Source organism: Vicia villosa, linkage group LG5 (assembly GCF_029867415.1).
Source record: "Vicia villosa cultivar HV-30 ecotype Madison, WI linkage group LG5, Vvil1.0, whole genome shotgun sequence".
NCBI lineage: Eukaryota > Viridiplantae > Streptophyta > Magnoliopsida > Fabales > Fabaceae > Vicia > Vicia villosa.
In genome coordinates this window covers 162,544,306-162,568,820 of record NC_081184.1, presented here as the reverse complement: position 1 = coordinate 162,568,820, position 24,515 = coordinate 162,544,306, and the positions used below count along the sequence as shown (strand labels likewise).

The 24,515-nt window shown below is 35.9% G+C and overlaps 4 protein-coding genes across 6 annotated transcripts; 2 read left to right on the top strand and 2 right to left on the bottom strand.

Annotated features, from left to right (window-relative positions):
• Positions 1-123: 123 nt before the first annotated feature.
• On the top strand, positions 124-3,501 carry LOC131603615 (tetraspanin-10). Its single transcript, XM_058876005.1, has 11 exons — positions 124-678; positions 1,363-1,478; positions 1,581-1,635; positions 1,742-1,797; positions 2,020-2,067; positions 2,145-2,193; positions 2,276-2,359; positions 2,463-2,530; positions 2,685-2,810; positions 3,055-3,130; positions 3,230-3,501. The coding sequence occupies exons 1-11, from the start codon at positions 625-627 to the stop codon at positions 3,293-3,295; spliced, it is 798 nt and encodes a 265-aa protein (XP_058731988.1). The 5' UTR covers positions 124-624; the 3' UTR covers positions 3,296-3,501.
• Positions 3,502-7,660: 4,159 nt separating this feature from the next.
• On the top strand, positions 7,661-12,209 carry LOC131603611 (probable DEAD-box ATP-dependent RNA helicase 48). Its single transcript, XM_058875999.1, has 10 exons — positions 7,661-8,581; positions 9,461-9,567; positions 9,828-9,883; positions 9,956-10,180; positions 10,376-10,582; positions 10,710-10,796; positions 10,909-11,004; positions 11,083-11,298; positions 11,485-11,667; positions 11,820-12,209. The coding sequence occupies exons 1-10, from the start codon at positions 7,764-7,766 to the stop codon at positions 12,048-12,050; spliced, it is 2,226 nt and encodes a 741-aa protein (XP_058731982.1). The 5' UTR covers positions 7,661-7,763; the 3' UTR covers positions 12,051-12,209.
• Positions 12,210-17,410: 5,201 nt separating this feature from the next.
• LOC131603613 (uncharacterized) lies at positions 17,411-20,545 on the bottom strand. Of its 3 annotated transcripts, none has more exons than XM_058876002.1 (9): positions 20,252-20,545; positions 20,039-20,166; positions 19,740-19,879; positions 19,556-19,624; positions 19,306-19,444; positions 19,066-19,128; positions 18,928-18,971; positions 18,689-18,789; positions 17,411-18,614 (listed from the first exon to the last, which is right to left on the bottom strand). In XM_058876002.1, the coding sequence occupies exons 1-8, from the start codon at positions 20,434-20,436 to the stop codon at positions 18,703-18,705; spliced, it is 855 nt and encodes a 284-aa protein (XP_058731985.1). In that variant the 5' UTR covers positions 20,437-20,545; the 3' UTR covers positions 17,411-18,614; positions 18,689-18,702. The 3 variants fall into 3 exon arrangements, with proteins under 3 accessions (XP_058731985.1, XP_058731983.1, XP_058731984.1); XM_058876000.1 differs by having other exon boundaries at positions 17,414-18,614; positions 20,039-20,169; positions 20,252-20,541; XM_058876001.1 differs by lacking the exon at positions 17,411-18,614 and having other exon boundaries at positions 18,688-18,789; positions 20,039-20,169; positions 20,252-20,542.
• A 433-nt stretch (positions 20,546-20,978) lies between these two features.
• Positions 20,979-24,330, bottom strand: LOC131603614 (uncharacterized). The gene is made up of 5 exons (XM_058876003.1): positions 24,217-24,330; positions 23,686-23,987; positions 22,489-22,620; positions 22,270-22,386; positions 20,979-21,524 (listed from the first exon to the last, which is right to left on the bottom strand). The coding sequence occupies exons 2-5, from the start codon at positions 23,941-23,943 to the stop codon at positions 21,183-21,185; spliced, it is 849 nt and encodes a 282-aa protein (XP_058731986.1). The 5' UTR covers positions 23,944-23,987; positions 24,217-24,330; the 3' UTR covers positions 20,979-21,182.
• Positions 24,331-24,515: the final 185 nt, after the last annotated feature.

Below are 24,515 nucleotides of genomic sequence, written 5' to 3'. Positions count from 1 at the left end.
ACGCTATAATTTCTTCTGAATATTTTTTCCAATATTTTGAGAGTAATTTAAAAGAAACTAAAACTTTTGGGAGATGGTTAGCTGGAGAAGGATATGTATCCATCTAAGTATTTTCCGTAGAGTAGATCCAACCAACCCTATTCACATTTATGACCAATGCCCGTCTTCCTTATCTTGCTTACACTACTTTTCTCTCTATGTCTTGTACTTTGGTTTTTGTTTCTCTATCATCGATAAAACTAAAACCTCAATAGTACTTTGAATTATTGTAAGTGGAGAACTGTGTACTAGTGACTACAACAACAACCCAAAGTTAAATTCATAAGTTTGAAATATTATTATTATAATAATCCATCAAAAACAGCTTTTTTGTTTGTTGAGTTTCTTCTCTCACTGTTACGGTCTTTGTTGTACATAGAATGTCGTGTCGTAGAGTGTTGGGTTTTGTTCCTTGCCTTGTACACCGTGTGTCGCACCTTCATCATACATGATACATGCGCGTATCTATCACCATTCATACCAAACTCTTTCTTCTTCCGATCCTTTATCTCATCGCATCACTGCCACTCTCCTCCTTTTCCATTTCTATCATTTGAACAGGAATAAACACATTCTGAAGAAAAAATGGGAATGGGAACTAGCACTTTTGTTACTCGGTGGATCAACTTTCTCACCATGGTAATCTTCTTCTTTCTCTTCTTTATCATTACTATTATTTGTTGTTAATTTTCTTGCCATGTTTTAATTGCTTACACACTGTGTTTGTACTTGTTGTCCTTTTTGCATTATCCATTTTAGTTTACAGTTTGTACTTGTGTTCAAAAGTATGATTTTTAGCAGCTAATTTTTAGGGGTGTTTTGTTGCTGTTGAGCTTAGCTCTAAAACCTTAGTAATAATTTAAAAAAATAATAGTAGTTGAATGTAACCAAATGTGTCGATGTACTGTCAGTGTTAGAACGCATGACATGTTTTCAATCTGAAGTGTCGGACATCATACATGTTTTCAATTTGAATTGTATGTGCTATTTGATGTCTGACATGTCTTCAACCTGCGTGCTAACAACGAATATGTGCAGTAATTTGAAAATATAGAAGTGATTGAATGTTCCTGTCATATGTGTTGGCATTGTGTCAACATCGGACACCAGACATGTCATCAATTTGAAGTGTATGTGCTCTATTGGATGCAAGGCATGTCTTCAACCTAAAGTGTCAGTGCTAACACGGAATACGTACGTGCAATGGTTTGGAAAAAAGTATAAGTGATTGAATGTGACTATCAAATGTGTTGGTGTCATGTTATGTCGAAGACTCGGGACATGTCTTTAATTTGAAGTGTATGTGATATTCTCATTGTGCAGGTTTTGGCAATGGTTGTGATAATATTTGGGCTGTGGATGAGCACTCGTCATGATGATGCTTGCAGAAAATCTCTCACTATACCTGTGCTAAGCATTGGAGCTGTTATTTTCTTAATGTTAGTTTTTTTTTACATTCTTAATGAATTTGGTGCTTCCTTTTATTTTCTGAATCTTTTTCTGTTACTCTATTCTCTTCCATCTCGTTTTATTTTGTACAGATCCGTAGTTGGTTTTTTGGGTGCCAAGAAAAGAAGCGCCATATTGTTATGGGTTGTATCCTTGTCAAATGTTATATATTTACCACAAACCCTACAATTGAAAAATATTTCAAAGAAATTTTGAATTAAGGGAATCATCCTCCTTGACATTGCACTTGCAGTATCTCATCATGCTGTTCTTCATCTTGGTGGGAATCTTGGTCTTCACAGTGTTGGTGTAAGTGTGCATGTTTGTTGACAGTTATCATCACTTTGTACATCATCATTTCTTGTAATTACGTATTGCATCTGCAACGGATTCACGAGTTGAGTCTTAATAACACAAAGTCACATTCGAAATGCCAAACCAGCTTTTACTATTTTGATCATCCTTTCAGTTGACTTCTTTGATTTTGGATACTTGTTTGGATCCTTATGCGATCTTTTGCCGTTGTTTCAGATTCATTGTGACTAATAATGGATCTGGTCATAGCGTGACTGGTTTGAGGTAACGAGTCAAGTGCTTCATTCTTGAGAACACAGCGTGATTCGATTCAATAATTGACAAACTTATTATATGCTTAGGTACAAGGAATATCACCTTCAAGATTATAGCTCTTGGTTTCTCAAAGAGGTAAGATTCTTATTAACCGAGAAACGATGTTGTACACAACACTTCAACATTCATTTCCTTGATTTCTTTTGTCTGATTTTAGTTAAACAATTCTCGTAATTGGAAGCGACTGAGGGTTTGTCTGGTAAAAACTGAAAACTGCAACAACCTATCCAAAAAATATAAGGTGTGATGATCTATACTATTCTATTCCACAAAATTGAATTCAGATTATTTTTCAAACTCACAAAGCTGTTATTGACCTCTTTTATAATCTTCATGTTATGTAGACTCTCAAACAATATAAGTTAGCTAAATTGAGTCCGATTGAATCTGGCTGCTGCCGACCGCCTTCTGAGTAGGGTCTCCTTTCTTTCCAAAGAATTTCCTTATCTATAATAGTCAGTCAAGTTTGTTTTGATATAGAATATATCAATATATTTTATTTTTCGGTTAAGAAGCTCAATGCATATCTCTGATTTTGTTATATCTTGGGATTTTATTTAACTTAGGTGTGGATATCCTGCTGTAAACGCATCCTACTATGACTTGAGCTTTCATCCAGTTAGTCCTATCCATGACTGCAAGCGATACAAAAATTCTCGAGCTGTCAAATGCTATGATTGCGATTCTTGCAAGTAAGCATGCCCGATTGTCGATTACGTATCCTCTCCATTTCTGAAAAGAGTATAGGGCTCCATTACTATATTTTTTACTAGAATTTGTGACGTTATACACGCATAAGCATAGTAATGAAGCCTTTTATTTCTTTTAACCAATGGCGAGAATCTCTACTCTTGGTTGTCCATGTTCCGGATATGTTTTTCTAGATACGAGTACATTGTCTCACTGCCACTTTGTTTTTCTGAATGTTGGTTCCAGGGCCGGCGTGGCACAATACATGAAAATCGAGTGGAGAGTTGTTGCAATATTCAATGTCGTATTATTTGCTGTTTTGGTAAGACATTGCTGCCTCTTCATACGTTTACAAAACAATCAAGACAAATTCTTCAATCCACCTTGTAATATTCTCACCAACTTTTATTCTGTATGTCAGTCTATCATATACTTTGTGGGATGTTGTGCGAGACGAAGTGCTGCTAGGAGCCAATCTAAGCATTGAAGAGGAATCTATATATGCATGCAAACCATGAACTGCTTTTGAAATTTGTCGGTGAAAAAAACAGAGATCGGTGTCTGCAGCTAAAGATGAACATGCGGAATTCATGTTAGTTTTAGTTTAGGATCCCTTGGTGTGATTATTTGTATATTTTTTGTGACCACCAGATCTTACTTGAATGGTTACTATTATTGTTGATTATTGATTTATTTCATGAGCTGAGAAATTTCAGAAGTAACAAACTTTATGATGACTAGTATTTTTGTAGTTGATGCCAATCTATACAAACTAGAGATTAACTTCTGTTTGTTCTCTCGTATAAAAAAAACTTCTGTTTGCTCTCTAAGATGATTAATATAACTTTTAGTATCATTTCTAGGATGTGTTAAAAATATGATATTACATGTAGACAGAGATGAACGACGCAACTCTGCTCCATTTCCCCCCAAAACTTGGAAAGAATGGGTTGTCTTAGTTTCTAGGTCCACTTATTTAACGATCTACTTCAAAACAAAATAATTGGTGTACTTGTGGTGAGTAGAAGATATGTTACTTTGTCTGTGATAAGGTGCAAAGAGGGTTCAATGTTTTGATATGTAAAAATGTAAATGCTATACTCAACTATCTGGTTGAGTGTTTATAGATGAGAACTCTAATGAAGGAATCCGTGGGGAGGTCGGTTCTTATGCTTATAAAATTGGCTCCATGTCTCTCGAGTTTGACTCATTAAGAGAATGAGTGGGGTGAGTCATCCTATTACGTTGGAGATGAGATTAATCTAATGAATACTTCAGTTATCCCTTAAAGTGTGAAACTTTATTTTGCAGGTTACTAATCAAAGAAGTTCCATTAAAGACAAACATGTTTTTGATGATGACAGTCAGTCTTTGATGACAATAGTTAAAGTAAAACATAAAGCGGTTAAAGATGCAAACCATAATATTAGGGTTTGATAAACTTGTCTGTCTGATGATGGCATCCAAATGGAATGTAAATCAAGTCTCATCTCAAGTGAACTCAAACAAGTGTCTACAAGATAGAAACATCTGACAAGACTTGAAGTGTGTGAAAGAACGACCTAAGCTTCTAAGTGAATATATATTGTAAAAGTACTAGGGCTTTCTGACAAAATATACGGCTAATCACACACACAAACAAATGTTAAACTTATTTTTCTTAAGAAAATACTTTCAAAAATACCTTGAAGTCATGTCAGATGAGTTGCAAGCAGTAAGAAAAATTCATTGTAATAAAAATAGTTGTATTCCACGGTGAAGGTCCACGAGGAGAATATCCACTACTTGCCTCTTCTTGCTTCTGATTCTTCAAAGGGCGAGCTTCACCGACATGGAATGTCTTACACTCCCGCTTCTCACCAACAATGGTTAAATCCTTGGGAAAAGACGGGGGAAAGACCGATAGTTTTTATGTGACTTGCATGCGAATCAAGCGCTCTCTCCTCTTGCCTAGTGAGACTTTAGTCATATCCTCTGCAAAACAAAGGGGGAGACATTGTTAATACACATAATACTATAGATGTAGGAACATGTCAAAAAGTTCCCTTCATACTGTAAAGCCTACCAAGTACTTCTCGTCCTCGTCCTCTCGGTCTTGGGTAATTATAGTACAAGAGTTAAGAGGTCGGAAACACCTTACAATATGAATCACCTCATGCTCAAGGGGAGGAATGGTGCTATAATATTCCCTTTAGATAAGCTGAGGATTTCGTGTCCATGATAAAGGATAGCGAGGGCATCTGTTTTCCCTATGGTCACCAAAGAAGCGCCTGTTTGATATGTGACTCCACATACAAGAGGGGGGGTTGAATTGTGGGTTTCAGAAAATTGTGGTTTGAAAAAAATTTATGATTATTTCTAGAGTTTAAAAATGTTTTAAAAAGTTTTAGATATTAGCAGTGGAAAGTAAAAGTTAAGGGAGAGAGAAAGACAACATAAATTTATTAAGGTTCGATCAAGAAGACTTAGTCTTGTCCCCTAGTTTGACCTTGAGAGTATTTAATAAATCTTAAGTGCTTTTAGTAAGTTGAACTCTTGAAACCCCTTATACAAGGAAAAATAAATTTTCAAGCTAACTTCCAACCAAATAACAAAAAAATGGAGAGAAACAGTTAGTCTTTCTTCATAATACAAACTTGTAGAGAGAAGCAGTTAGTCTTCCTTCCAAACAGCGGATTGAAGCGTTTATTCGTCATTCCAAACAGCGGATTGAAGCGGTTAATCTTCTTTCCAAACAACAACTTGAAGCGGTTAGTCCTCAAGATAAACTAATAGTTTCTATGGATTTATCGCGGACCAAGGTAAGCTTTTGAACCATGTTCTACTCTTGAACCGAACCGAGGTTTTGACCATGCTAACCACGAACCACGAAGATTTTAAACCAGACTTATCTCAAACAAAAGCAGGCTTTTAACCCGGGCGAGCTTTTGAACCATACTGATGTTTTTACCAGGATAACCATAATCCAAGTTAAGATTTTGAACCTGACTGATCATGAACCAAAGAAAGCTTTTAATCAGGTTTAGCTTACAAAGCAAAACGACGACTTATAATCTAAATCCCCAAATCAAAGCTTTAATGAGTTGAGCTTTGAACCCAAACAAACACTCCCTTATGGATAGATTATTCAACCAAGAGAAAATATACTCCTTGGTAAATTTACAGCAATGCCATTTCCATAATACACAAATTTCTCACTAAACAAAAAGACTTTCTCGAAGCCCTACGACTAAAATCATGTGAGAGAAAGTTGAAAATATTTTAGAGAGAGTGATGACTAAGATAGATTGCTTACATTTCTAGATGTGAAATTGTGAAAGGAAGAACCTATATTTATAAGCTAGAGGTTGACACAAAAAAGAAAATTTTCTTGTCCAAAATTAATGTGTCAATCGATTGACAGCTTGCTCTAATCGATTGAAAGCCCCAAAATTAAGCATTTACAATGTTAAAAAAGGAAGGAAAGGATACATAGTTGTTGTCGATCATTAAGACGTTGTCCCAAATGTTTAAGGATGATTTTTGCACTAACCCAATGGATCGGGTATAAGTGTCAATCTATTGAACAATACAAATTTGTCCAACAACTGTTCAGATAGTGCTTGATTCAACTGAAACGTTTCCAAAATGTTTTTAGGAATATTTTCTTGACAAATAGAGACTTAAAAATTATCTGTGTGATTTAGCCGTATAACTTTACGAAAAAGCCTTTGTGTTTTTACAACACACAATTTACTTAGACGCGAAATAGTGAGTTTTCACACATCTTCTCTTTTACACTTTGGATCTTCAAAGTTTGTCATGTAAACCAATCATTTATACACTTGCTTGATTCTTCTTGGCGATGAGACTTGAGATTTATTCATGTTGCATACCATCATCTGAGAAGGTTTGCAATGATCATCAAACCCTAACTTGTCTACTAACATATTTAACTCTTTCAATCAAACACTTCGTTTTATTGCCATCGTCAAAAACATAGTGTCGCTAAATATCAAAGTGAAAATTTTTATTTAATATACCATTATTTTATTGATTTTTCAATTTTTAATAAAAAAAATTATTTTTTTAATAAATAACATTATTATTATTAAGTGAATAATTATTATGCACGGTTAGGTTATGTACAATGGGGGTGTTGAAAAACAAATTCAATAGTTGAATCCTTGCAATGAGGGTGTTGAATAAAGTGTTTAAAGTGAGGTGTATTAATAGGTGTTGAAAGTTTTCAACATGTTGAATGTGGAAAGAGTGGGGTCCACAAAATACTTTATAAAATTTTATTGGTTGTTTTGAATGTTTAAATTTTTTAGTGTGTTGTGAATGGTAGTGAAATAGGATGTTGAATTTTATTAAACAAAATCATTGTAGTGAGTATAAATTGAATGTGTATTGAATTATTAGGTGAAAGAAAGAAAAAATGATGTGTAGTATAAAAAATGAAAAAGAAGAATGTTGAATAATAAAACCATTGTACATAGCCTTAGTGTAAAATATTTTACATGGTCAGTGTATCACAGCTATTCACAAGTAATACTTTATATGTGATTTTAAAAAAAAAATCAAATTTCTTCTAAAATTAAAATGTTATAATTAACTGTCAGTCAGTGTATTTCAATTAAATTTTATTATTATTATTATCAAAAAAAAATTGAATTTATATTTGATAAACGACAAATCAAAACTATCGATATCATATATTAATATCAAATTATTAAAAAACTAAAATATTAAAAAAATTAAAAAGAATTAAAAACTCAAATTTTAAACTAAAAAGACCAAATCAGATAAAAAAAAAACAACATAAATACAATTCAAATTAAATTGCATTATGACACACATTTTTATTTTCTTGTAAGAAGGAAGAAAAGCTTTAACCCATTTCTCTTAACCATAAACCCTAACCAAACCCCTTGCTGCATTGTCTCCTCAAGCAAAACAGAACAGAAGCAGAAATGTGGGGATGGATGATTAGAGAAAGCCGTAAGGCATCATCATCCGCCTCATGGAACCTGAATCTCATCCGTAACATGGGCGGCGGTCCTCGCACCTTCCCCGGCGGCGTAAGCAAATGGAAATGGAAACGCATGCACGAAAAACGAGCCAAAGAGAAACAACGAAACCTCCTCGAACAAGAGAAACAACTCTACCAAGCTCGCATTCGTTCTCACATTCGCTCCACTCTCTCACCCTCATCACCTTCATCCTCTTCCTCCACCACTCACAACCCTATCTCCCCTCATCAGCACATCAAATCCCTCGCCGATCGCTTCATGAAAGACGGTGCCCAAGATCTCTGGAACGACCTCGACGGTCCGATTACCCCAACCCAAGCTCAGACCCAAATTCAACCCCAAACCTCACAGCAAATTGATTTACGCAATCAGAATTTGACTAATTTGACTAAGTATTCCCAAATTAGGGGTTACCGGTCTGTTCCTGAAGTTAGGGTTTTGGCTGATCGGAAGCGGGTTAGCACCGATAAGCCTGAAAAGCGGAGAATTTGGAGGAAGAATGGTTCTTCTACTGAGAGTGAGAGTGAGGTTGAAGATGAATCTAGGAATCAGGGTTACTATTCGAAAATGGGTAGTATTGCTTCATTGGGTAAATATGATGGGAAGAGGGAGAGGAGAGTTATGCCCAAGACTTTTGATGATAAAACTGATTTTTCGGAGCAGGTTGAGTTGATTAAGTATGAGCTTAATAAGAAAAAGTTGAGTCAAAGTGAGGAAAATCAGGGTCAGGAACGGGAAAATGTTCTTACTCAGACTAGGTATTGTTATTCCTTTGCTGCAATTGAAATGTTTTTTTCTTCCTTTATGTGTGTTGATTTTGTGTTTGAGTTACCTAGTATTAGTATTGATGATTGATTAACATTTGATTATACCAAAAGCATATATACACTGGTGTTCTCAGTAAGTAGGAGCGCAGCATCAGAGCATAATTTGAACCGAACCCTGTTGTTTTGTGATTTTCAATTTAAGCACAATTGGTGTCTCATAGTGGTTATTGTGGTGCTGTAGTGGTATTGCGTAGCAGAATTTGAATATGATAGAGACTAGAGTAGTCAATCCCGGATAGCGGCGTGGAGTAGCCTACCTAAAAATGGGATAGCACGATAGTGTATAGCAGGATGGCCACTATTTGATCATTTTTTGGACAAATTACATGAATAATAATTATAAACATATGAAGAGCATAGGGAAGAACTAAGTGTAGAGAGAGGGAAGAACGAAGTGTAGAGAGAGGCGAGGGAGAAACTTGTGGTTTTTCTTTGGCACTACTGAAGTGCGGAAACGTCGGTGAAGGAAGGTTAGGGTTGAGTCTCAACTCAAATTTGATTTAAAAACGTTTTAAATTACACTTAAAGTTAAAACATTTTAAATTTAAGGGGTAATTTTGGTTTTTCAAAGCGGAAAAGGATAGCGGGCAAGTAACCTCTCAAAACTAGGAACCGCTCCTCCCCCGCTATATTGGTCTGCACCGCTAAGGCTCTTCCCATAGCAGCCGGCCTCCGCTCCGCTATAGCGGGATAGCACCACTGTTGACTACTCTGATAGAGACTGAGATGAGTGTGCATGTTTTGCTTGCATATTTTTTTCTGACAATTTGGTTTTGCAATTAGTGATTTGGATGTTTTGTTTTTTCCTAGATTTGAAGAGTGTGCTATATCACCATTGACAATCAAAGCACTTTCTTCATCTGGTTACATTCATATGACCCGGGTTCAAGAGACTAGCCTCCCCATTTGTCTTGAGGGTATGTTTCCTATATCTTTCAACCTTGCTATATAGTTTCTATTTATCATCACACCATCACTATCAAAATTTGATAGTCTTACAATAGATGCATATTGTAAAAGTTGTTGCATTGCGATTCTTTTTCTCAATCAGATTTTTTTCTTGCATCCACTTCAAGTCTTTTATTTGTTACTTTGCTTGTTATTACATTTCTCCCATTCGTTTAATATGTCTATTAGATTCAATTTTGATGATCCTCGTACTTCTGTTACATTGCAGGTGTGGATGTTATGGTCAAGGCTAAAACTGGCACTGGAAAAACTGCAGCTTTTTTGGTACACCATTGTTATTTTAATGACCTGCATCCTATTTAGTTTCTTTCTATCAATGGTGCTAAATGCAAACAGCTTCCTGCTATTGAAACAGTTTTGAAAGCTATGAGTAGCAATACCTCTCATCGTGCACCGCCAATATCTGTTCTTATTCTATGCCCTACTAGAGAACTTGCTAGTCAAATTGCAGCAGAAGCAAAGGTTTTACTGAAATATCACGATGGCATTGGGGTGCAGACTCTAGTTGGAGGTGTGCGATTTAAAGTTGACCAGAAACGCATTGAATCAGATCCATGCCAGGTATTGTTTTATAACTAAACTTTATATGTTTCCTAGCACGTGGTTTCAGACCATGTGCAAGTCTAATTCTTTTTGAGTGTTGGGGTGGGAGAGAAAAAAGGAGATGTCGCTTATTGTGTATGAAAAAATCATCATGCTAGAAACACATACTGAATTACTGATTTATTTTCGTATTTCTTGTGTTAAATTTTTCAGATACTTGTTGCTACACCTGGTAGGTTGCTGGATCATATTGAGAATAAGTCTGGAATATCTGTACGATTGATGGGTTTGCAGATGCTTATACTTGATGAAGCTGATCATTTACTGGACCTTGGATTTCGAAAAGATATAGAAAAAATTGTTGATTGTTTGCCCCGTCAAAGGCAATCCTTACTGTTTTCTGCAACCATCCCAAAGGAGGTTAGGCTAGGTTAGATTTTTTTAATCTAATATTGATAATCAGTTTTTGACTGAAGGTTCTTACAAGCATGACTGTGTTGCTGCAGTATTCCATCAACAATATAATCGACCCTTCTTAAATATGCAGGTCCGCCGAGTATCTCAGCTCGTTTTGAAAAGGGAACACAAATATGTTGATACAGTTGGAATGGGATGTGTGGAGACTCCCGTTCAGGTAAGTTACACTAATTATTGTCAGACTCTAACTGTTATAAAGTAAAATACATATTTGATTGACTTTTAGATCCTTAGGCATTAATGTTTTTTTTTTTTGTTTCGCATCACAGGTAAAGCAATCATATCTAATTGCTCCACATGAATCACACTTTCAGATAGTACATCATATTCTGAAAGAGCATGTCTCGCAAACACCTGATTATAAGGTTAATGCCTTTTCTGTTTCTCTGTTTCAATTGCTTTGTGATTCAATTTATGATTTTAACTGGTAGATTTGCATTCAGGTTATTGTTTTCTGTATTACTGGGATGGTGACATCACTCACTTATAACCTTCTTCGGGAAATGAGACTGAACGTTAGGGAGATACATTCTCGAAAACCTCAGCTGTATCGGACTCGCGTATCAGAAGAGTTTAAGGAATCCAAACAAATGATTCTTGTCTCCTCTGACGTTTCCTCACGAGGAATGAATTATCCTGATGTTACTTTAGTTATTCAGGTATGTATATACTTCAATGTACATGGGATGTGTCTCTTGTTACCTACTTCTGAAATAGGACAGAACTATTTCTTTGTTAAAACTATCGTAGAATGTGTATTTTTGAGAAACTTGTACCGGTAGTCTATAATTCTTTTTTGAACGACTTATATTGCTCCATATCCTAAACTATATTATGGAATCCAGGTGGGAATTCCTACAGACCGTGAACAATATATTCATCGTCTTGGAAGAACAGGACGGGAAGGCAAAGGAGGGGATGGCATATTGTTGATTGCACCATGGGAAGAGTATTTTTTAAATGAGATCAAGGATCTTCCTCTAGAGAAATTACCCTTACCAGATTTAGATCCACAAGCACAGCTTAAGGTATAATTTGTGCTCTTGTTCTAATGTCTGCATTATTTTGATTTTTTCTCATTTCGCCATGTACATAATAGATATTGATCTTCATATGTCATCGTGTCCCGGCTTATATGATTGTAGATAAAGAAAATAATTGACTACATTAATTCTTGCAGATTGAGCAATCAATGGCAAAGATTGATAATGACATCAAAGACGCAGCTTATCATGCGTGGCTTGGTTATTATAACTCCATTAGAGAAATTGGGAGGGAGAAGAGCACAGTAGCTGAGCTGGCAAACCGGTTTTCTGAATCAATTGGTTTACAGAGGCCACCTTCCCTGTTTCGAAAAACTGCACTAAAAATGGGTTTGAAAGACATTCCTGGCATTAGAATTCGTAGATAGCTCTTTGTGTAAATTAAAAAGAAAAGAAACTGAAAAGATTTGTTGCATTTTGTAATGTGAAAGATTGTTTTTCTAAGCAGTGGGCATAGAGTGTTAACTATTGCTAGAGTACTGTTGAAGAGAACTATTGCTTGCTAGTATTACAATGTTTCTTGGAAATAGAGGTTTGTCAACATCAACATGAGAAAATAAAGGAGATGAATGTGAAAGTGTTTACGTTAGCCATATAGTTATGGGGCCATTGTATTAATTGTGTCGCACGAAAGAACCCTTGACTTATATATACAAGCGTGACCATATTGTGCTTGTACTGGGTCCGCCTTGTTAATCACAAAGTCAAATTGGTATCCTATTATGATATAATGCAATAACCTAGCAGTCATCAAGACTACAAGTATTATGAGCCTAAAATATTCTCTCTTCCTCTTTTACATAAAATTTAAGTGAGTTGAGTTACAAAGATTAGTATTAAAATTGGAAGAGGTTTTTCAATAGGCACAAATAGGAGTGTTTACTGACTGTAGAAGTTTAGACGGGCTTATAAAATTCATCCAAATTTCTTAAGTTTAACAAACACTTACAGAGACTATTCATTAAAGAGATTTTAACATCCATACAAAAATTAGAGTAATGTCATTCATACATCCAATTCTTATACCAATACTTTGTGTTACTACTAAATTATTTTTAACATTTTGACGTTTATTAATTAACTAATTTTTTATACTTTATTAACCAACTTTGTCATTGTTCACGGTTCACGTACATGTCATTATTCATAAAAATATTTTTTATTAAAAAAATATTGTTCACTATATAAATACGGTGAACAGTGTTGAGTGTAAGTATTGGTGTAGGATTTGAGTGTACGAATAGCATTACTCAAAAAATTAATGTATTTAGTCTTATTTTTGAATCACATGTGTTATGGGCCCTCCTCCGTAAGGTCCAAAGTGACATGAGAGCCCAATACGAGTCAAACACAAAATGACAGGAGAAAGGAATAGATGGATTCTATTTTCAAGACTACTAAGGTGAATTTATTCGCAACGTTCACTCATTGTCCAGATCCATTTGATGATCGATCGTATTCCACGCTCACACACACATTTAATTGCTGGCCAAATCTTATATTTAAAGAAATGATCACGCCATTTCTCAGGTATTGAATCTTTCTTCCATTTAAACTTTACTTCTTACTCTCTTACTAACTTGAGCGTTAAAATGCTAGCCCTGCAAGTCAACCCTCCCTCCACTACATCAAAACCTTGAACGAATGCAATATTCCACTAGTTCAATCTCTCCGATCATCACTTAGTTCTGAAGCATAATTTTGACGTCGTCTGTGAGAATTGAAAATGTATTTCTACGATATCCACGATTCACCATTTCTCGAGTCAATTGGATCAGATCTATAACTCCTTTGATCAAATTGCCTTATCTTCGGGTCTATTTCATCAAGTTGGGAGTTGAACTCTTTTCACCGGATACATCTAACATTGGTAACGTAAAAGCCATCCGTTCAACAGCAAGGAGCGGCAGTCGGTGAAGCAGCTAAGAATCCTCTTTCTCCCCCTCAAAGGACAAACGATCAAGTCATGATAAATACTCCATTTATTCCTCCACCGTCGAATTTTACCCAGACCACGGTAGATCAAAGAACTTCTCAACTTCCTTCATTCGTCATACTGCTCCACAATTCCATTGAGGCGAACTTTCCTTACAAGCCACTCTCAAACTTTCCTTACAAACCTACAGTACCGCCTTTTTGTAACTGGATATGAAGCGCTCTATAGATTCCAACTCTTACAAGCCAATCTCGACTTATAGGGAGATAATGAACGGCTGAACAACATGTACTAGATGGTTCAACAGCAAAACTCTCAGGCCTTCGCTGACATATTAACTCGGATCGAAGAAAGCCTATATAACTCCATCCCAAAGAACAATGTGCAAGAGGCAGTCTCGCGTAAATCCACCGAGCCAAGAAAGAATCTAGAAGAGGTCCAAAAATCTCTAAGTTATCAACGACACAAACACCATATGCCTTCCCTTCCCCTAGTTCCGAAGGAGGACATGGTAGCCACACTCCTCTCGAGATCTACCTACCTATGAGGAAAAAAATGAATGAAGAAGAAGCCCAAGTTCAATCATGGAAGAAGAACCGTATGTTAGTCTGTATTTTGGACGGCAATATCCCAAGGTCTTTGGAGAAACCTCTAAATCTATAGAACTACAACGGAAATGTATACCAGACGAACAAGTTGAGCATGTAGATAATCGACCAGACTGCTACCATGCAGATGAACACGTAAAGTGCAAGCCCTTTGCGTTGACCATAACTTTGTCCATCCAAGCCTAGTTTAAGTCCTTCTCTTAAGGAAGCATAAATTCTTAGTCTGACCTATGTGAGGCTTTTACCGCCTACTTCACCACCAAGAAAAGACAACCAACCACCATGGTGTCCTCAATGAGGTTACGTAGGATAAAAAGGAAAGTATATCCACTGTTTCACTAAAGTTGCAATAGTTGTTGAAGGCTCTGATGAGAGTCTAAAATGCTAGATCTTTGAGAAGGGTATTAGGCCAGATTGCGTGTTCTGAGAGAATTTAGGGTGTAAGGAGACCCACAGCCTGAAGGACATACTGAAGTAGAGTGTAACCCTACACTAATTTTGATGAGAAGATGCTAGTAGTTGAAGGTGGTCGGGGTGGGGAAATGTAGGATCTAGTCGAGTGACGAAATAATTTATTGGTCGATCCAGGGAGGACAACAAGTGAAGGCCTTACTCAAAATTTGACTCCTATACTTTATTGACCAACCCGCGAGAGAGGATCCTAGCAGAATGTGCTGGTACAAAATTCAAAGAGGTCGGAATTAAAAACTTTTACCTGGTCATAGAATCTGCTCGGACTGGCAAGTCCAAATACTTTCATTTCCACAAGAATCGCGACCATAACATCATCGATTGTATCTAGTGGGAAGATGTAATTGAGGGATTGATCAAGAAGGGACGATTGTATGAATACGCCAAAGACAGTAAGAAGGGTTGGGGGCTGAGAAGAATCTTCCAAAAAGAAATAATCTCCTAAGAAGACTATGGAAGCGGTGGTCGTGGAAAAGGTAAACAGATGGACAATGAGTAGGAAGAAATACAAAAAGGGGAAACACTGATATATCGATTCCATAATGGAGGGCACCCCTCAAAGGAGTTACCCGTCCAAAAGTATGATGAAGAGAAAAATCATCGACCTTATGGATATCGACAAGGACAAGGGAAATATTTCGACCAAGAACCCGAAAAAGGTTGATCCTCTAGTTCTAAGACAATGAGAAAGTCATGTGAATCCCGAATGAAATGTTCCTCTTGGTAAATACTTAAAACATTACTAACTTTTATGTTTCCAAGATAATGATCGACGACGATAACTCATACGACATAATGTATTCAAATCTCTTTGAAAAAAAGGCTTGAAGAAAGAAAAATCGTGGATCTAGGAAGGATCAAACTTCCAGGCTCTTAATGGCACAATAACTCGTCCATGGGATACATAGAGCTAATGACAACTTTAGGGGAAGAAAGAGATAATAGGACTATTGACTCAAAATTCTTGGTTGTCCCCTACATGAGCATCTATAATTGTATTGTAGGACAACCCTTTGTGGCAAAGCTCGACGTAGTAGCCTCCCTAGTTCAACTTAAGCTAAAATACCATAACGTGCATCATGAGCTAGTTATAGTCAGTATCGACTTGTCTAGAGCAAAAAGGATTTACATAGCCTTTCAACAAGATCAACTTGGGGCCATTTATAATCAGAAGGAATATGGGGCCATAACCATGGAAATCAAACTGGCCTCATTAATCAATCAACTTAAGTGTATGGCTATTCAACCCCCTTCAGGAAAACACACAATCAAACCAACAAAAATGGTTGATCCGAGGAAGATCGAAGACAATTTCCGTTGGTGGTTTAGCCACCTATTTATGTTGTATATATATTTCTTGTAAAGAAAAAAAAGATCATGTGATTTATTACAATCGTTTAAATAAGGGAAGAATTTTTTTACTAAATTGTCTTTCTTTTGTGATCATGAAAGGTAGAAACGAGTCTGGGGTACAACTAGAAGAATCGAAGCCCTATCACAAGGACTCGGGGGTGCTGTCACAAACGCTATTAGTGTATGACCAAAGCAACCAAAACCCCATGACATCAATGCACACACACAACGAAAGCAAGCTTAAAAATGGAAAAAAAAATCGGATCGTCCCCTCTTGGTAGCTAGTCACTCCATAAGTCGTGGTGGGTCCGCAATACGTTAACCTAGAATCAAGTTTCCACTTGGAGAATGAGAAGGGGTAATGACCTTTGATCTAGTACGGTCCCAAAAACGTCCAATAAATTTCAAGCAAAAAACTTGGAGGGAACGCTGAGTCCCAGAGAAACGAACTCAAGACCATAAACAACATCATAATTTAGGTATGATTTGAGTAAGGTGATAACCAATAAGAGAGAACTGGAACTCGTGGAATGGAATGGCACCCATTATATTTGACCACAAATCCTTTGATATTCGTCTGGGTGAAATTCACCTCAATGTTTTGATGGACCAATATCAATGATTGCATGAGCAAAAGTATCTCCATGATTGAACATAAAAGCAACCTGCAATATCTCTGAGTTCACCCAAACTCTTGAAATGTACTTGTCGTCCTTCTTGGTTGAAATTGATGTAAACCATGATTAAATATGTTAAGAATTTATGCATATACGACAAAGATGACAAACAAGCTCAAACACTCACAATTCCAAAACCCTTAAAACGGGTAGTACAAGGGCGAAGGCAGGAGGCCCTTGTATTAAAACTCAGGAGCTAAAAGATAAATCAAAAGCATAAAGATGAAACTGATGGACACAATCTCTTGGACGTAAATCCATGTTAGTACCAGAATATTTCAAAAAAATTTAGTTATTATTGTTGAATGCAATTTATTTTGGCTGTTGTTGTTCTTTGACCTCGCACATCAAATTTCTTAGTGTGATTGAACCGTGAACAATTTAGTTTCTTCTAATTAATTATTCTACCAATTTCACAACAATTCTCATATTAGAACTTTTTTTTTCCTGAAATAATTTTCTTATGCTTCAAAACTATTTTAAAATCTTAATATCAAATTTTATTAACTTTTCTCCAACTATACTCATAATTGAATCGAAAACCATGATGCAATAATTCTCCCAACTATACTCATAGGAATATTACTAGTGTTTCTTTAAACAGAAGGAATATTTTGGTCTTAATACAAATCATTTAATATATTTTTAGTCTATGTGTCACAGACACATATAATTATCATTTTTATCATTAACAGATCAATTCCTCTATAAAAGCTCACCCAAATCACAGCAATTATTATCCCATATCTTTATCAACCATCCAGATATGAATCTTTTAAGCCAGGAGAAAAAAATGTTGATATTTCAACACATTCATCATTTATTATACATACGTGTATCTGAAATCAATTATTAATTAATTTGTGAATGATTTATATTATTACTTAAACTATACTCTAAAGTCAACATTCTCATCTTCTTGCAAGGAGTGTTTTAAGTTGGCACTCAACACCTACTTGGATGACAGTATTATTGAAAAACTCGGTTTAATTCGGCAGTATCTTCCTCTCCAAACTATTTGAATCATTTGACTGAAATTCCGAAACTGATTGATCCTCTATGAATTGTCAACTAGTTTAATCAATGATCTGGCTGCAAATCTACCAATGATCAAAATGGGCATTTTCGCCATTTCGTTCAAATTAGTTTAGTTTTGCTTCTATCATTGCTACAGCTTCTCTGACCTCATATTAAAGTGTGACAGACCAACCTGCATAAGGGAACAAACTAAATTTTCAGCCCCTTGTCTTTCCTACTGTCTTATTTGGAATTTTCAGTCTCTCAAAAACAACATGGCGGTTCGATATTCAAGACTCTTCCTTCTTCTGATCTTAATGATCATTATACTGTTGACTAGCCATCTCACAAGTTGCAGTGATGCGAGCGATGGTACAAGATGGACGAGTAAGGGAATCAAGCAAATGAAAAGGAGAAACTCTTTTCGTCGGTTCTCAGGTTCATTGCAGTTCTATACAAAGACACAACAGATACCCGATACAGAAGAGGTTCATCCGATTTATGGAGTTTCTCTACATGATGTTCCAGGGGGTCCAAACCCGCTTCATAACTGATAAACTGTCTAGCAATCAGCTGCTTATCAAGTTATACATGGTTTTGCAGGTTTTGTGTATGAAGATAGTTTAGTTTCCTAGAAAAGGTGTAGAATAGATATAGTTTGAGAGGATTAAGGAAACTATACTTGATAATACAATTGAAATATATGATGTATTAATATATAAATGTTCTTCTAAATTGCCAAATGTAAATTATATAGAAAAGCTTTCCGCAACCGTGTTACAGAATGTTGGTGTCAACACTAGTCATAGTTCATAGCAAAAGAACATGCGAGTGGAAATAGATTGCAGGAAATAACCTTCACCTTTGTTCCTAGAAAAGAAGAGGAAACCAAGTGTTATTTCATGTATGAGAAATATGGTAGAAAGTTATGAGTAAAAACTTACATAAATTATCCTCACTACATAAGCTCGGTTCCCACCGGATCAACAGAGAAATGAAGAGACAGTGATTTCAGAACAATAGGCTGGAACTTCGATAACCATACCTGTTTACCAAATCCAAGTATAGTTTAGTTTATATTCTTGTTGTGCTTGTTCTCAAGATATAGATAGTCACAGTATGGGTAACAAACCGCAACCTAAGCATAAAATATGTTTAAGAAACAAAAAGTTAGATTCTTTACATCTTTGTATTCTTGACTGCGTAAAAATATCTTGAATGCCTCAACTGCAGAAGATGCCATCATGCACAAAAAACTGGTTAACACGGCCAAAGTGAGCAGAAGAAAAACAGGCATAACAGACCATGAGATTGAGATCACCTGATCGAAATCTTATCACTACTCCATGAGTATACTCCTTAGAGCTTTCATTGAAATTCAAACCTGACAATAAAATAATAACGCATATAGAATTAAACAATTAGTAGAAAGGATTTTATTCATACAATCAATAATTTTGTAAAAAAAAAAATGAATCATTGATGAGCTAACAAACCATGCAACAAAATTGAGTTACGTCAAGCAACATTTGATAAAATGTTGGTGGAACTGAAAACATACCTTGCGTAAATTGTACTATCAAGGAAGGAGATTCTAACATCACTGTTATCAGAGACGCCAATGCATGTTCCACCTTGTTATCTAAGGCATCCTCGTTAAATGATAACAAAAGAACAAACTCCACTCCATGGCTAAACTCCTGGCCACAAAATTCATTTGGTTACATAGAGACTAATATGAATTGAGCAATAATGATAGATGAACCCTTCAATTTATAGATCCAGAAGAGGAAAAGTAAATTATCACCAACCTCTCCTTTGCGAAAAATAGAAAGCATGTCATCATCGACTTCAGATTCATAATCCACATTAATTAATCCCTAAACAAAATCAGTTAAGAGCCAAGTTAGAACATCCATACATAGCAAGGTTGACACAAGAGTAATAGAAAAACAAAGGAACAGAGAGAATCGGTGTTTACATGTTGGTGCATACATGGCAGTAAGTCATTACGTGGTCCTTGAGAACCTTGGAGTAAAAGGAATTCTCATAGAACTTTTCAAGGTTTTCCTTCTTCTGAAACCGCATGTACAGAGCATGAGTATACTGGTCAGGATTCTGAGCAGAAACGCGCCCTGCAGGATCAACAAGGTCATCATCATAAAAAAAAAAAAACACTCCTTATCAAAATAAATAAACTATGTCGAATGTTCGACGCTTCATAGCATATAAACCAATGTAGGTGGTTGATATAATTGTAATTATAATAAATATCAAACCACACAACAATTTACCTAATGAAATTGCAATAATACCACCCATTTGATATTGGGTGGTATACAAATAATCAAGCATGTCATTCTCTTCTTCGTCGGACAAAGCCTCTTTTGCTTTGAGGAGACAAATGTGCTCCACAACTTTTCTTCTACACCAAATTAATACACTAATCATATTCCTAATCACAATAAATACAAGGAATTCGAAGCTAATCATAAATTGAGGAACACCTTTTCCTGTGAGAATCAAAGTTAGAGCTCCGGTCCTCGGCACCACAGAATACAGCAATCTGATTCTTTGGTTGGATCTTGAATCCGTTCCATTTGCAAGCTGGAAAAGATAGGGCGGTTGGGGAGAATCGATGAGGGACACAACAAGAATAAGCAAAGCTTGAGCATTGCATTGCAAAACTCATTATTCTTGGTGTCTTCAATTTTCACTACTTTTTTTTTTGATTCCTCGATGAAGTGAAAGATAGTAAGATTCTTTCTTCTTCACATAAACAAGAAAAATGGGTGGACCAAGATTGGAATAAACAACACCTTTCGTTTTTTTTAATTTTAAATGCCACGCGTGAATCAATGGCTTATCTTATACTTGTATCATTGTGTGCCACACATATCAACATTCATCCTCCAAATTTTCTTTCTTTTTTCTCTAAACTAAAGTTTCTTACATGATCATGTTATAGTATGAACCATCGTTTATCAATAATCAAAACAATTTCTTGGCGAAAATTGCATGGCGAAAATTATTCACCATTTTATTTTAGTTTATTATTCTATTCGATGCGATTATTAGTATATGCCTAACAGTGTTTTTTTAGATATGCGTTTATTTATCCTGAAAATATGGAGTTAGGCTAAATAAATTAACTTCTGTATGAGTGAGAGAGATACTTTAATAAGACCTGAAAACAAAATACTAAACAAGGCTTTAATATACACAGAATCACAATTTATTTTTAAAATTGTTCTTATAGATCAAACCAGTCCAGTCCATAAGCTACAGCCTTGATGTACAAAAATTTGAAACATATATCAAGAGTAGGGCAGAGAGCAATAAGAATCTCCGGAATATTTTTCAACCTGCTGATCTAACTTAGGCTAATAAATTATCTACTTGACCTAATGCAGCACTTGCAGACTTGCAGTGAGTTGATCAGGGATTGTTTAGGTTCCGAAAAAGCTCCGGAAGATGGGCATTGGTCAGCTTGGTTCTTTTGGTGATTTCGCTCTTCTTCTTCTTAGGCTTGGGCTTGGAAGAAATGCCTTCAATTTGTGCTGCACTCCTCCTCTTTGCAGTGTTGGTAGCAGGCTTCATTCCATTCTTTTGAAGATCCCTCTCTATATCAATCATGTCACGAGGCAACTCAATACTCCGGAATAGCTGTTTTAGGTCATCATCCACCTTAATGTTTGCTTTGGGGTCATTCGGGTATGCAACGTCTTCCTGTGAATCGAAGTTGGCAAGCAGCCATATCTGCCCTGCAGCTTTCAAAGCCTATAAAACAATATCTTTATGAGGTCCTATTCCATGAGAAGCAAAATATTTACAGGATTTTGACTCTTAAATTCATCAAATAGTTCCATACTTATTTCCATATTTCAAGAAAAACATTTTAAAAAATCACTCTTTCATTAATGTATCAGTATTCTCGTTTAAACGTTGATGAGAATGCTGGTCTTTGAAAAATTAAATGACAAAACAAATGCATGGGGAGTGAATGAAGAAGGTGGCAGGAAAGGTTGTACCATATCTCACCCTGCATCTTAATGAGCAAGATTTATAATGACTACTTAAAAAATGCTTTCATTTCCAAGGTACTAAGTTACACGAACCTTAATCTATAATAATGGCAACGGTTTAATGTCAAGGGTTAGAAGAAAGTGGTAAAATGATTTTATAAAACCCCATAATGTGCAATGATATCTGTTATGATAATATCATAACAGTTGATCTTCCTCCAAAGGTATAGTATTTCAGCTCATATTTCTCCCAAAATACATTGTGCATGTAGGGATTTAGCTCTCTAAAGTGAGTAATTAGTATAGGGAGAAAATCAAAGATTGATATTGTATCCACTCATGATTTGTTGTTATACATCTACACATAATATCAACCACTGATTTTTTAACCAACAAATGATATACTCACTTTACTCTTTAAAGTGACTTGCTCATGAAAAAACAGTGTCAAGAAATGTCCTTCAAAGAAAAGGAAACAGCCCTAACAGAAGTCACTCTACCTGTAAGTCTTCCATCACAGCGGGGTAAGCATCCTTGAGGTCGATAACAGCAATGCCCTCTGGATACTTACGTACCAGTTGAAGAAGCTCAGTTTTATCCTTAAGGCCATACTTTGCCTAAAGACAAAATACAACCAACAGATGAAGAAGTTATTTCCTTAAGGGATGATTAAATATAAAATTGTTTAGATAATATATATATGCACCTGTAAAAGTTACCTTGTAAGAGAATCGTTGCCCGTCATAGTGTACTTTTGGGTTTTTCCTCAGATTGTCAAAAACATCTTTGTTAGCCCTCATGTCAACATAGCATACTTCATTTATTTGCTCTGGAGTATACGCCTTCCGCGTCTGTCAGAGTATGAAAGCACCAAATCAATATGGTTTTGACAAATCAATTCCTAATCATGGACTTTCATTGGTAAGTTATCTTAAGTAGCTCGGCTTTTCATAGTAAAACTTCAACTAAGTTAAAAAGAGCCAACATAACATTCACCAAACCCCAAAAATATTTCGAAGATGGCTGAAAGTAAAGTGACTATGCATTGTGTAGATTGTTATGGCTTATTCAATGTTTCCAGAATACAATTTCGAAAATAAGTACCACCACATTCTACCCAAGTGATATGCAAATGAACTTTTGACAAGATTGGGGTTTTAACAAATTGACCTTATATGGCATTTATTTACAAAATCCCGCCAAACTAGCTGCTTTATGGCGCCGTAATAGCAGAGTATGACGGAAAAATCTACAATATCATTCAATATTTACCATTGCAACAAGCCCAAAAACTACCACTGAAATCCACCATGGCCGATATTGAATAACATTGGTTTGCATTAAATGTGAATTCAACAGAAATGTGAGGCGTCGCAATTTTTACAAAAATTACACTTTGAAGCTTCAACAAAACAATGGTGACACCGTGACTTCATAAAACTCACCGCCCATCCAAACATAAAGTATTGGTGTTCCAACTGACTTTCAGAGCCGTCTAAATTTTTCCAAGGCCCCGAGTAGATCAGCCACAGTTTAAGTGTGGAAAAATAAACAGGTCCCTATGTGACAAATATTTTATGAGACCGCGTTTAGCCACATTTTAAGTATTTCAAGTAATGGGCCATGTGCGGTAGCCCGCCTTGCACGTCCTCAAAGACGGCCCGGCTGACTTTAGGTTTCAATTTGCAAATGGTGACTCAAATCGAGCCAAAAACGGCCCAATTAGCCTCAAACTTAACAGCATGGCTTCTTATACATGATATGTAGAATGGGTGTAGGTATTCTAAATTTCAAATAGAATTCACTTTTCTCCCTTCATCGTATGCATCCCAATCACGACACTAGTACCACCACTAACTAACAACACGAAAAAATATTTTTTGAGCAATCGAACTGAATGAAAAAACAAAAACTACCTCAAGCAATAGATCAATAACACGCTTCATCTGCGCACCAACAGGAGCTTTACGTATACTATTAATCTGCTGAAGCCTCTCCGTATCTTTCGAGAACTTGATACCACTTGTCTGATTTCTCCCATTGCTCGCCGCATTTCCAACTACTGCATTACTAGGCTTTCTCCCACCAACCTGACTCGCCGCAATGCTCGAAAGCGTCGATTGACACTTCTCTTGCTGTTTCTTGAACCTATCCAATTGTCCTTGCAGAGACATCTCTTACCAAACCGTTGAAATCACACAAACAACAACAACTTCACCTGCATAAAGATTGTTTCAATTCAACCATTCAGTGTTCTGAAAACGTGATTACATCGACGAAATCGTAATAGCATTGGGTAAAGGAAAGCGAAACCCTAAGATTTTAGAGAAAGTGTGATGTCGCTAGTTTCAAATATTGCAGTGTTGTGAAAACGTGGTGATGGATTATGCAACATGGTAAGGAGTGATTGAAGATGGTGGAGTGAAGGAATGGAAGAGAGAACGAACCGTGACGGAGAAGGATGGAGTATGGCGGAACTTTGGTTTTGTACTTTTTGTTTATCGGAAATTCAATCTAGCATGCACTTATAAGATATAACACTCCCAACTGTCAACTTCAAGTCATTGAGAGAGAGCGAAGTATCGGGAATACTTAACCTAGTTTATTTTGTTTAATTTAATATTTTTCTTTTATAAATTTAACTTAAATATATTTTTTTATTATAAATTTAACTCTTAATCTATCTTAATACAATAAATCTCATGTGTTGCAACCAAAGGCTTGTTAAGTATTTATTCGCTGAGAA

Excerpts from the sequence above, each read along its gene's own strand:
- LOC131603615 (XM_058876005.1), top strand. The coding sequence starts at position 625 with ATGGGAATGGGAACTAGCACTTTTGTTACTCGGTGGATCAACTTTCTC. Across the intron at positions 2,360-2,462 it reads ACCTATCCAAAAAATATAAG|ACTCTCAAACAATATAAGTT; the intron begins GTGTGATGATCT and ends CATGTTATGTAG. Across the intron at positions 2,531-2,684 it reads TGCTGCCGACCGCCTTCTGA|GTGTGGATATCCTGCTGTAA; the intron begins GTAGGGTCTCCT and ends TATTTAACTTAG.
- LOC131603611 (XM_058875999.1), top strand. The coding sequence starts at position 7,764 with ATGTGGGGATGGATGATTAGAGAAAGCCGTAAGGCATCATCATCCGCC. Across the intron at positions 9,884-9,955 it reads GAAAAACTGCAGCTTTTTTG|CTTCCTGCTATTGAAACAGT; the intron begins GTACACCATTGT and ends AAATGCAAACAG. Across the intron at positions 11,668-11,819 it reads ATCCACAAGCACAGCTTAAG|ATTGAGCAATCAATGGCAAA; the intron begins GTATAATTTGTG and ends TAATTCTTGCAG.
- LOC131603613 (XM_058876001.1), bottom strand. The coding sequence starts at position 20,436 with ATGAGTTTTGCAATGCAATGCTCAAGCTTTGCTTATTCTTGTTGTGTC. Across the intron at positions 19,445-19,555 it reads CTATTTTTCGCAAAGGAGAG|GAGTTTAGCCATGGAGTGGA; the intron begins GTTGGTGATAAT and ends TTTTGTGGCCAG. Across the intron at positions 18,790-18,927 it reads GCAGTCAAGAATACAAAGAT|GTATGGTTATCGAAGTTCCA; the intron begins GTAAAGAATCTA and ends TTTGGTAAACAG.
- LOC131603614 (XM_058876003.1), bottom strand. The coding sequence starts at position 23,943 with ATGTCTCTGCAAGGACAATTGGATAGGTTCAAGAAACAGCAAGAGAAG. Across the intron at positions 22,621-23,685 it reads TTATTGATCTATTGCTTGAG|ACGCGGAAGGCGTATACTCC; the intron begins GTAGTTTTTGTT and ends ATACTCTGACAG. Across the intron at positions 21,525-22,269 it reads CTGTGATGGAAGACTTACAG|GCTTTGAAAGCTGCAGGGCA; the intron begins GTAGAGTGACTT and ends ATTGTTTTATAG.